At 39.8% G+C, this 12,309-nt stretch overlaps 1 protein-coding gene across 4 annotated transcripts in view; it reads left to right on the top strand.

Moving 5' to 3' along the window:
- The window catches only part of IGF1 (insulin like growth factor 1), a 77,956-nt gene that overhangs the window by 52,947 nt on the left and 12,700 nt on the right, over positions 1-12,309 (top strand). For 2 of the 4 annotated variants that reach the window (XM_045464251.1, XM_045464250.1), the window contains exon 3: positions 2,657-2,838. In XM_045464251.1, coding sequence (XP_045320207.1) covers positions 2,657-2,838 — 182 coding nt within the window. Of the gene's footprint in view, positions 1-2,656; positions 2,839-4,346; positions 10,171-12,309 lie in introns of those variants that run through there. The other 2 variants (XM_045464248.1, XM_045464247.1) reach the window with 2 other exon arrangements.

Genomic DNA, 12,309 nt, shown 5'->3' with positions numbered 1-12,309 from the left:
TATTATTTTTGCTATGTTGATGATTACTTTCTATTTCATAAGAGGAAATAGAACTGTGGTGAGTTTCATGGCTATTGAGAATCTCCAAGAAGGGAGTATGCAATACATACAGTGTTTTCTGCCTTCCCAAGATTAAGGTTGGTGTCTTCCTCTAGAAGGAACATTATATTAGAGATGCATGAAATGGAAATGCTAAAGAGGTCCAGGCATTGCAAAGCCTATCCCTCTCCATATTCAACCCACAAGGATGAATTTTGAAATCAGTGGTTTCTGAATTAGCCAAGTTTGAAGGTTTTTGGAATCACCTTTACCACCCTACCTCCAAGCATCAGATTACTATTCTATACTACACAACAAACGAATCCCAATTATGTCTCATTAAGAAATGTATACTTTTGACAAAGAGCAATCATTACCCGTGATGGACAACAGGGATACCTCAAGGTAGGCTGAGTCACTTTCTCCTTCACCCTAAGAGAAAAACCAAAGTGTATCAGCTACTCTCAACTGGCTGACCCCTTCAATCTCTTGAAATAACCACTTAGCAAGAAGTATGTAGAAGTCCTTTGTGAATTACAAAGAACCATGTAAGCTCATTTGTGTCTTTCCTCTAATTTATAGTCCCAGGAAAAGATTATAAAAACAAAAAACAAAAAACAAAAAATATTGTTTACATTGCCCAAGGGACTGGTCGAGTCTCAGCTTGCCAGGGCCCGGCTGGCGAGAAGAACAAGTCTTCTGCACTGGTAGATCCTCCAATGGCAAGTGAAAGCACTGCTGAGGCCTCATGTGGAGCCAGCTGACTGGTCCCTCCCAAACCTCTCAACCATGAGGCGCCCACAGGGTTTGCCCCTAAGTAAAAAAGCAGACCCCACCCAAAGAGACCACAAATGAACCCTCACTGAGTTACTACCCCCCAGCTGCCCTAAGTATGACAATAAACCTGCCTTACAAGGAGGAAGCATCCCCAGGCTCCTGTGCCAAACATCAGGAAAACATTTGGGTTTGTAGAGGATGCCATGAATGGTTGGCCCTTCAAGCAGCAAGGCAGCCAGACTAGTTTGGTAGCAGGCCATTACCATGGGTCTGATCTTCCCTAACGAGGGAGTTCAAAATATACATGAGGATTTTGACTTTCAAAACTCCATTCTGAAGAATGGTGTCATTATGATACAAACCTAAGACTTTTTATTTAAAATAGAACATTATCTTCTCTGTCAGGAATAAAGATCAAATAAATGCCAGATTGATGAGTTGGATTCTTCTGGATCAGTGGTTCACAAATTTTCTTCCATGAAGCCTGGATATCAGTGCAGAAGACCCAGGCCCCCTACCTCCCTTGGGAGGAGAGAAAGCCAAGATCCTGTCCCCCTGCCTTTGCCCAAGCCAGAGCAGTTTCACTTTTGTCTGTTTTATCTATTGGTATATAAGCAATATTTGATTTAACAGAAGTTCTACTGTGACAAACAGTTTACAAAGAATTCAGGTACATTTTAAGTTCCTGTAAGCTTGTTTTGCCCTCTCTTTTAGTTGTAGAGCCAGGAAAAGTGTGTCCAAATCAAAACAAAACAAAATAAAACTAAACCAAAACCTACTTGCCAAGTAAAGAGGTCTAATTGATTTGTAAATATCAAAAGAAATTTGATTCATCATATGCCCTCTGGGCAATTAGAATCACATGAAAGATGGACACTTAGTTCATTCTGTCTCAGTGTAGTAGTTATTCTATAAGAAAACAGAATTGATTGCTCTGGTCTCTCTAGGGTGAAAGGAGAGGAAGCCCTGTAACACTAATATTGCTACCAATTCCAAGTTCCAAGGCTTCTGGATGCAGTTAATACAAAAGCTGTTTCTTCAGAGACCATATAAGATCCTGGAAAAGGATACTCAGAGAAGATGAACCAATATTTATTTAGGACCTGCTATATGTCAGGGGGTGTTCTAAGCACCTTTGGTGCATTTTTTCATGTAATCCTTAAAGAACCTTATAAGGAATATATTAAACCTACTTTACAAATGGGTAAACTGGGCCCCAGGAGGCTTAAGTGTCTTGTCCATAGCTACTCAACAGATCTCCTGGGCTGTCTGAGGAACTTGAACTTTGCAGGGAATAGATCTGAGTTTGAGCCCTGGCTCCATCCCTTACTGCATGAATGACCTTAAGCAACATCAGTAAAATGAGGAGCCCTTTGAAACTCAATTTGATGTTACAATGGAAGCAGTTAAGCAAAAGAGTAAACACTTGAGCCATCCTGTGCATAAAAACTATGCAAATTTGCTAAAAAGATGAAGAAAACTTGAAACATGATCTTCCTTTAATATTCCTAGCAGCCTCCAAACTAAGGGAATATATAAGGAAAGACTAGGTTTGGGCATAGATAAGATCCTTGACTACAGGCTTCTGAGAACTTGAGAATTAACAAAAATAAACTGCATGGTGCATGAGTTAGTGCTAAGGAGTGTAATGCAGAGTCTAGAGACACACTGTGATCCAGAAGAATCTGTGGGATCAGGAATTGTTGGGGAAGCTTCAGGAAGAGGTTGAGGTGTGTAGGTTGACCAGGTGTGGGGAGAGGAGAGGCTCCAGGGGCTGGGTGGAACTGTGAAGATAGCTGATTCCCCTCTAAAGCCAGGCCCCTCTGTTTGATTTGTACAGACAAGCCCACGGGGTATGGTTCCAGCAGTCGGAGGGCACCTCAGACAGGCATCGTGGATGAGTGCTGCTTCCGGAGCTGTGATCTGAGGCGGCTAGAGATGTACTGTGCACCCCTCAAGCCTGCCAAGTCTGCCCGCTCAGTCCGTGCTCAGCGCCACACTGACATGCCCAAGGCTCAGAAGGTAAGCCAGCTGGTGGGGAGGGATCCAACATCCTCAAGAGACTGAGGTATCTTATGCCTGTGGGTAGACCAAACAGAAACTATGTCCCATAGTCTCCTGGCTTCCATGTCAAAAACCACCATTCTCACCTCAGAATGTCCATCCCTTTGGTCACTCCACATTGCAAAGTCTCCTTTTCACCGCTCTGGACAGTCTGATACTGGAAGACAATGGAGAACAGTCACTAAATGTGAGCTTTGGTATCAGATAAAACTGAAGTCCTAGCTTCACCAGTCACCAGCTGAGAGCCCGTGGCCAAATAACATAACCTATCCAAGCGTTAGTTTCATCGGTAAAACTGATACAATACCTACTGCATCAGGTCGTTTTAAGAATTAATAAATACACATGCAATTCTTTTCACGTCCTGCACGAAGTAACTGTTGGACAAGTGTTAGCGTCTGTCATAATTAAAATTAATAACAAAGCACATAACTTTTCAAGTCCTGGTATTCTGCAAAGGTGCAAAGAAAAAAAAATGTGCTAAAATGGGAAGTATTTGAAACTCACATTCAATGGCAAACATGATTAAAGAAAAATATATTAAAAACAGAAATTTCTGTTTGGTTCTCAGAACACCTAGAAATTTCTAATGATCAAAATCTGTAGATGTCTTTTTCTATGAACTAGACTTCAAACAAACCTCAGAGGTACTATTTATGCCATCCAAAGCAACATAAATCATCTAATACACATTAGCCACTTGATAAATTTTGTTGAATGGGTGAAGAAATGAGTAGAAGTGATTAAATTCTAGTAACTAAGTAGAAAGAATGAGAACTAAAGAGCAGGTGGTAGGTGAAGGAGAAAAAAATAAAGTGAGGATGGGTGAGTAAGGAAAGAAAAGCTCTCATTAGGGTCTCCTTGGGGGCACTATTTAAAAAACCAAAAACCAAAAACCCAAACAAAAAAAAACTGCGGTTTTACTCTTTGGAGGCCAAACTAGCATTGTGCAGAAAGCATAAGAAGAGAAACCAAGAAGTTCACAATGACACATTTACTGCTTCCTGGTCCTAAACTGCAGCTGAGCCTGGAGGAGGACCAGGGAGCTTAGCAGAGATGTGACCCCAGGGAGCCAGCTTGAATGATGGAAAGGGACTGGGCACAGTCTGGTGCAGAGAGAACACAGTAACCAATGGGTGAGTCAGGGAGGAAGCACCACAGAAGTAACTCAGGAGAATGTGGCTGAGAAGTGTGCTTGCGGGGACAAAGACAGGTTAATTCTTTCTCTTCCTAGGTGGCTCAGTGCCTCTCAATTTCTAGTTGGGGAGGGGGTGGGGATTAGAGATCAGTCCCAAAGTTCTAGAAGCTTGGTTCTTGTGACTGAGGCCTAGACATCCCTCCAGCACCAGTGCTGTCTCCTGTGCCACATGGATCCCGGGCATTCTGGGCTGACTCAAAGGCTCTGTCTTCTGGGACACCAAGGGAACCACCTGTTCTCAATGCAATTATTTTTGTGATGTTTACAGTATCATCCCCCATCTACCACCAAGAAAACGAAGTCTCAGAGGAGAAGGAAAGGTGGGCCAAAGAAACACCCAGGAGGGGAGCAGAAGGTGGGGACGGAAGCAAGTCAGCAGATGAAAGGAAAGAAGAAAGAGCAGAGAAGGGAGACTGGAGCTAGAAACTGAACACAGAGGCAAAAAAGGAAAATGGAGGAGAGAAGGACTAAGCAGACAGAGGCAAGGACGATGAGAGAGAAGCAGACAGCGATAAAGAAAAGTGGGAAGTGCTATAGAGGAATGAAGAACAGTAGGCCTGGTGGAGCTAGATAATGAATGTGATGGAAGGAAGAGAAGTAACCTGTTGTAGAATGTGGATAACAAACATGGAGACAATGGAAAAGAAAAACGTAATGCTCAAGGAAGTCCAAAGAAAGACAGTGGCAAGAATGAAAAAAGAACAAAAATTATAAAAAAGGCAAATAAGACACTACATTCCCCTCCCCCCAAAAACAAATGAGAGTTAAAGAATTAAGACAAAATTCAAGGCTTTTACATGTATTTTAAAATCTTGTGTGAAGCTATTATAGAAGAATTGCCCATGTCAATATATGTCCAGAGTTAAATATTAGCCCAAAATTCTCAGCAAGACTGAATTGTGTCATAGAAGTTCCCAGATTTTCTTTCCTGCAGTGTCATTGGAGGCTGCATTTCTTAGTCAAGTCCAGGTTGAGGCCAAAGGGCATCCAGTATTTGCTGAAAGGCCTATGAGGCCTGTGGGGTAACCTGCAAGAGGAGTCATTGAACCTTTTCTTTTTTTGCACTTTGGAATCAGATATAAAAGATGTATTGGTCTGCTTGGGCTGCCATAACAATCGCCACAGACTGGGTGGCTTAAGCAACAGATATTTTCACACATTTCTGGAAGCTGAAAGTCCAGGTGAAGGTGTTGACCTCATTTTTACTAAATTACCTCTGTAAATACCTTATCTCCAAATAGGAAACAGTTTAGGTACTGGGAGTCAGGACTTTAACATATGAATGGCTGAGGAGAGACACAATTCAGCCCAGAACAGATTCCTAATGTCTGATCACTGCCTTCTGATTCTATCTCCTATAAACCTGTGTGTATGTCTATCTGTCTCTGTCACACACATGCACATACACACACAAACACACGCACAAATCTAGGTTTTCATATATGAAATCCTATGAGTTTCTGTTCCATGGAAACCCTAGGACCGTGTTACTTTAGAGCTGAAGTTCGTTGGTTCAATCCTTTCATTTTAAAGACAAGGATACAGAGATCCACAAAAGGGTAAAGACGTACTTGAGTTCTAAGCTGCCCTCCTTCTGGCCAGCAGAGAAGAGCACATAATCAACATGGACTAAGAAAGAATTCCAAAAGGAAAATATGGGGCAGAAATAGGCATATGAAATCTTCCATTAATTCAATATTTTTCCACCAGAAGGAAGAACATGAATGAGAGCAAGGGGTTGGATTTCCCTGAGGGTAAAAAGAGCTAAGTAGAATCACAGAATTTAGGTCTTGTAAATCTTCTCCTTCAGCGTCTCTGATTTAATTAGTAGGGTTAGAGTCTTAATAGATATAAAGCAAAAAGTCTCCAGATCATCCAAATTGTGAACTATAAGTGCTGAGAGAGGGTATAAGAGAAAAGTGGTCAGTCAAGCAAATAATGAGACTTTGGGTAAGAAGATGACTAAACCAAGAAGTGAAGCATTTCATCCAAGTAACCTACTTTGAAGATGTCATGGTATAAAGGAAACTTTCTGCCTGGTCCTTCATGTCCCTGCTGTATTTCTACTTCAGGATCATTCTTCCTCTATGGTCCAGTGAAAACCCAGGATTGTATAATAAATATAACATAACATAACATAACATAACATAACATAACATAACATAACAAAACATATAAGGCCATGCCCAAGACTTAGCCCAGGAGGAAAATGTCCAGTCAGAAGCATGTCAAAGCCCCAAATGGGAGCCAAGCCACTTCTGCTGTGGTTACAAAAAGCTGGCTGATCTGAAATGACAAAAGCTAGGCTGGTGCCTAAGCCCATCTAGCCAGCCACCTTATCAGGAGATGCTGAGTTCTTCTGCTAAGACATCCATGCTTTGGAACCAGCCTCAGGCATAAGCCAATATTTACTGTGACTACCACCTGAGAGTAGCCTGCAAACACAGATGGCTCTTCAAGTTCCTCAGAAGAATTAATGATTTGTGTCCTATGGAAATGTTCCTTAGAGATTTTCTCTTCCCTATTTCACTGTTGACTGAGTAAATGTCAATTATGACTCAAGGCTTTGGATAAGCTATTAATTATCCTCTATGATAAACTTCATTCAAAAGAAGTAAGGCAAAGACTTTAAAAGAAAAAAAAAGGAATAGAACTTTCTAGTTAAAGAATGCTTAACTCTCACACTATGGCTTATAATACACTTCTTCTTAGAATGGGTTTTATCAACTCTAAAGCAGTCATCTTGAATTCCTAACATATGATTTCTGAATAATATGAACGAGGTAAACAGGAAGCATCTATTATAGTCTTTCCATCTCCTCCTTTCTAGTATCAATACTAAGCACCTAGTGATACATGGCATATAATGCTAGATGGATGGATGGATGAAATAGACGGACAAATAATTGTTATATGCAGCTTAATAGTGGAAGAGAAAGACCATAAAAATGAGTAGCATTGCTGAGATGAAATGACTCCTCTTGTCCTGGCATAGGATAGCAGGGCAAGGACACAGTAAAAAAAGGAGAGCAAAGAGTTGCACTGACCCAAGTCTTGCCTGTTTAGAACTTCCTTCTATAGCTTAAATTGAAATAATTCATGGACCTACTGCTAAAGGTGGCAACTGTCTAAGTAGTACTTTATAGTAAATGTTATGTACCTATCTCTCTCCTTGCTGCTTTCTTGAAGTAGGCAGAGTATTGATCATCATTTAAAATTCTACTGTTTCTCTTAGGGCAAAATGACTGTGTGTAAAACAAATGGGAAGATATAAGAAATGATGATCCTGAAATAAATTTGTTGAAAAATATTTTTATTGAGCACCTACAATGTGCCATCCTCTGTACTAGGCATGAAGGAGAGTTATAAGGACTGAAGAGGCAATAAAACATAGTAGTTAAGAATACCTGGCTAAGAACACTGCCTGGGTTCAAATCCTGATTCTCACTTACTGGTGGTGTGGCTTTGGGCAAATCATGTCATTTACCTGTGCCTTATTTTACTCATCTGTCAAATGATGGTGCTGATTGAATCTGTCTCCTACAGTTGTGAGAATTTATTGAGATTATGTATGTGAATGTGTGTGCACAAACTTTTATATTGCTTAAAATGGTACCTGGCATATAGTAATCACTATTAGAGTTTTAGTTAATATTATTTTACCTAGTTCTGGAAATTCGAGCCATCTGAAAAAGAAACAGATCTCTTCATGTGGAAGTGAGTCTAGTATCACCAAAACCTTCGAGGCCAACTTTGCCAGCACTTTATGGTGAATTTTCAGCACTTCTGAATTGTAAGGTTTCAAGCAGATGATAGAAGGGAACTCAGTGATCTAAGAGCCCTTCCAACCCAGAGAACACCAGTGCTATGAATAATTCCAACTTAAATGGAAGCTCAGCTCTCCCATGTGAGGAACTGCTAACTTTTACTTCAAGGTCACAGAATGAACTTTCAAAAAACCACCATTTTTCTCAACCAGTTAAAATCAAATGTAATATGTGTTTTCATTTCATGGTGCCTGAGGAAAATTTAATTGTAGCATGAACTCCAGCTCTTACTAGTTTTAAGTAAAATTGCCAAAGTAAATAGAAATGTGGGATATTTCCGGGCTCACACAGCTTCCGGGACATTTCAGTTTCTAGGGCTGCCGATCCAGTGCCTTTCACAGGCATTTGATCTTCTTTCAAACATCTCTTGAAAACAAACAAAAGCTCATACAGCTTCGAATGTGCGTGCTGTTAGGATGTAAGGGTGGAAAAAGAAGCAAAAAAAAAAAAAAGAGTCCTCAAAGAGACCCTTCTCCCTCCCGTCACCCCTTGACCACCTCCCTCCCACCAACCACCACCAAGAAATACTGTTTTCTTAAGTAATACATTTTGCAGTTTCTTAAGTATATTAACATCCATGGGGAAAGATGAAGTCTATTCTTTTTACTTGTCTATGTAAAAGGAATAGGGCTTTTGCACTATTTACTAGGTAACATGGAGTTGACTTTTAATCCAAGGGCAAAGTTGATAGTTTGAAGTTAAAGTGGAAGCCTTTGGTAGCAATAAGAAGATAAACTGTTTTAGGTGAAGCAGCAGCAGAATGCCCTTTTATGAGGTTAGGAATTTGGGGTAAATCATTTTCCAAAATTATAGGTAAATAGAGTTTCTTGGCTTTTCTTTCAGTGAAGAATTCCTCAGGTTGTATGCTCATCAAAATGAATGAAAGCCCAGCTACCAGATTTCTTTGAAAATCAGTGACAGTATTTACTGACCTAATAAGCAAGACAAATCCATTTTTAAAGGAGCGGGTGAGGTTAGCAAATGTTCCTCAATGGCTACCAAACTTCCAGGTCAAAATCAACTTCTCCATCCTCAGGGTGTTAACTGAAATTTGAGCACCTTTCCCTGACATTGGGGTTCATCTTTAATGGGGCTCTGTTATGCCTTTAGTGCTACCTCACTTTTATCCACCAACCAAAAGAGATTGCTTAGAAAGACAGACTTATATTTAAACTCAAAAAGAGAGAAATAGAAATTGAGAACAGCAGGGAAATTATGTGCGATGTGGGACAATGGGCCTGTGAGTCCATATCTGATACTTCTTGAGAGCAGCCAGGAAAGTTCTCACCATATACTAGAAGCTCAATTACAGATCTGATGGGCTACTGCTAGATAAGTAACAAAAGCTAGAAAACATTTTGGAAAATTCCTAGCTTTATTATATTAACTAATGTGGTTACAGTTTTAAGACCTTTGGTCAGGAAACTAACTCTTTTGAAAAAGTGGAAGTTTGATAGAAGTTTGATAGAAATAAGAATGCTTATTGGTACAACCAACTAATTTCAATTTTAAATGCCCTTGCTGGTAATTTACAATCTGTAAATAACTACAGAAAATAGCTTTGAGAAGAAAGGGATTCTTTTCTCTACCTTCTCCATGTGTGTGCGTGTGTGCGTGCGTGTGTGTGTGTGTGTGTGTGTGTGTGTGTGTGTGTGTTTGTATAGTTTTGTGTTCTAGTATTGTTTCAATCACTAGGAATTTGGGGTGAATCACTTTCCAAAAGTATAGATAAATGCAGTTTCTTTGCTTTTCTTTCACTGAAGGCACATTCTTATGGAAAACTAATCATCGTTCAGGAGAAATCACATTATCCCTTTGTCTTCTCAAAGGCCCAGGTTTAGTACTAAGTTAAATATTATTCAGGAAATAAAGGAAACATTACTGAGGGGGCAGAAAGAAGTTGGTTTTCTTTCTGTTGTACCTACGGGTCAAAGGATTTCAACTAGTTCCAATCTGATCTATAGAGAAAGAGAGTGACTCTATAAATCAGAAAACAGAAACTTTCATACAGAACCAATTTGCAACTATAGAAATTTTCAGGTCTAATTCTTGACTTAGCACAAAAGTCATTGCATCCAGCCTGTCTTCGTTCCAGCATTCTCTTCTCCTATTTCTATTAGAGATTGGGGGTATTCGCAAAAACTATTAACTGCCTTTTTCTACCATGTTCCCCTTCTGTAACCATAAACGTCTAACCTCCTCAATTCACTTGGGCATACACATTTGTTCCCATTGGATCAAGTAAAGGAACATACATTTATTTGAGTAGGCATGTGTCACTGTCAGTCTGGAAAGAAGGTGGCAATCGTTTCTACCATCCTCCTTGGCTCCTCTAACTGGTAGGATCAGAATTTCTGTAAGAAGGTAGGATGTTAAGAGTAAGACCTATGAAAGGCTGCACATGATGGCAACTCCTCTGTCTGGTAAAATAATACCTAAGTTCCCAATGAGGGACAAAGAGATTTTACATCAAACCCAAACTGACCAAGTGGCCCAGGCTTCCAAGATGGGATTCATATGTCAAAAGTTTTAATATAATTCTGTGTAAAATATATAAATGCTTGCATGGGGCTTTCTGTCTGGCCAGCTCCAGGAGGTCAAGCAATCAAAGACCAACCATCTCTGCCATCTGTGAAAATATGATGTGCTCTTTTCTTAGCCATAGATCACAGTTATGGCAAAACAAAAATTTCGAATGATTAGGTTCAAGACCATGGCAGGTTGAGGGTTGGACAAGAATTTCTAATCAGTTGGACTGTTGTAGACTTGGAGGGTATGCAATATTCATGTCATGGTGTGAGTGTGGCATGCTTGAGTAGTTTCATGAGGCATTGCAGGACTAGAAAATAAGAAAAGCATAAATGAATCAATAAATATATAGCATCATACTGTTACTTTGTCAGTATTGGTTGACCTAGGCCACTAGTGGATGCTCTGGATGGTCCTTCTGTAAATAATGACATGCTTCCTTCTTCAAACGAATATTAGGATGGAGGTAAAAGTGATGATGGCACAATGAAGCAATTCTGATTTCTAAAAACTATACACTCATGAATTGTTCTTGTGCCATGTTTTTGTCCTGGAAAAGCTCCGTCTGGCACCATGTGTGTTTACTTTTATATGCTGAAAGGCTCCCATCAACCTCAAACAGATGCAAATCACTTTAACTTGTCATAGTGTTATTTTGTTCATCCTAAAAGTTCAGACAAGCCTTCCAAACTTCCAAAATTTCTCTCAACTCAGTGAGGAGGAAAATTTAGAACACAACATTTGAGTGTTCTGCCCAGATGTGTCACACACACAAAGAATGAGTGGAGGAGGACAACACCCTTTCCTACCGATTCTGTGAACTCTTCACTATGGTGTTGAAATGACACTGAACGGTACAACCCTGGGCCTCAGAACATTGTAAGATAAATCACTGCATACACCACTGTAAGTACCCCTGCATAAGTTGTATGTCAGATGAAACAATGGCATTTTGGAGGCTTGAGAGAAAAAAATAATCAAATCCAGTTTTTAGGTAAAAATGTGCTGAATCTTTAGCACATATCAGTGAAATTGCTAGAATCTGGTGTTTCACTTTTTAAATACCACAACATTTGAACCTTTCAGCAATTCCAAAATCAACTCCTTCTGGGAAAGATAGTGTGCTTAATCTTTTTTTTTTTTAATTTAAAAATGTAACACAAACACAAACAGCTAACTAAACAAGCTGCCCATAAAATCAACAGTCTAAGCAGACTGAACCCTGAAGTGTTTTACAACATCTTTCAAGACTATTAAAGGCAACGTAAATACCTCTTGCCAATGAGGGAAAATACCCTTCAGTGCCTTTTTTTCCTTTTATTTCTTTCCCAGGCTTTTAAACAATTTTGGTAGTGATTTCTTACATCACAGACAGAAATATTTAAATGGAGTCAGGTGGTATCTTTTGAAGAGTAAGAAAGTTGCTAAATCAGGATAATCTGTGAATAATTATGGGACAAATATAAATTCCCTAAATCCCGGGGATTCCTAGGGATGCACCAGTCACTAAAAAAAAAAGAGGTATACATCTGCTATCCCAGCACTCAAGGGAGCTCTAAGCACCCAATAAGTAGATTCCCTTTCTCCAGCCAGGGAAAGGACAGCACCCTGCCATGGGATGCTCTTTGACAACAATAACTATAAAAATGGGGGGTGGGCAGTGAGAACACCTGGTATTTATTAAGCACAAGCCCTGTGGTAAGGTTTATAGTGAATTATTTCAGTTAATCTTCACCATTAGCCTGTAGGGTAAATACTAAAATTATCCCCATTGTATAGATGTAAAAACCTGGGCTGAGTAAGGCTAAAAGTCTTGCCAAAGTCTTGCTGTAACAAGTGGCCAGACCAGAATCTATACTCAAAATGGACTCCATT

This window comes from Leopardus geoffroyi, chromosome B4, assembly GCF_018350155.1.
Source record: "Leopardus geoffroyi isolate Oge1 chromosome B4, O.geoffroyi_Oge1_pat1.0, whole genome shotgun sequence".
In the NCBI taxonomy this organism is placed as follows: domain Eukaryota; kingdom Metazoa; phylum Chordata; class Mammalia; order Carnivora; family Felidae; genus Leopardus; species Leopardus geoffroyi.
Note: the sequence above shows the minus strand (reverse complement) of the source record. Positions and strands in the feature narration are given on the sequence as shown.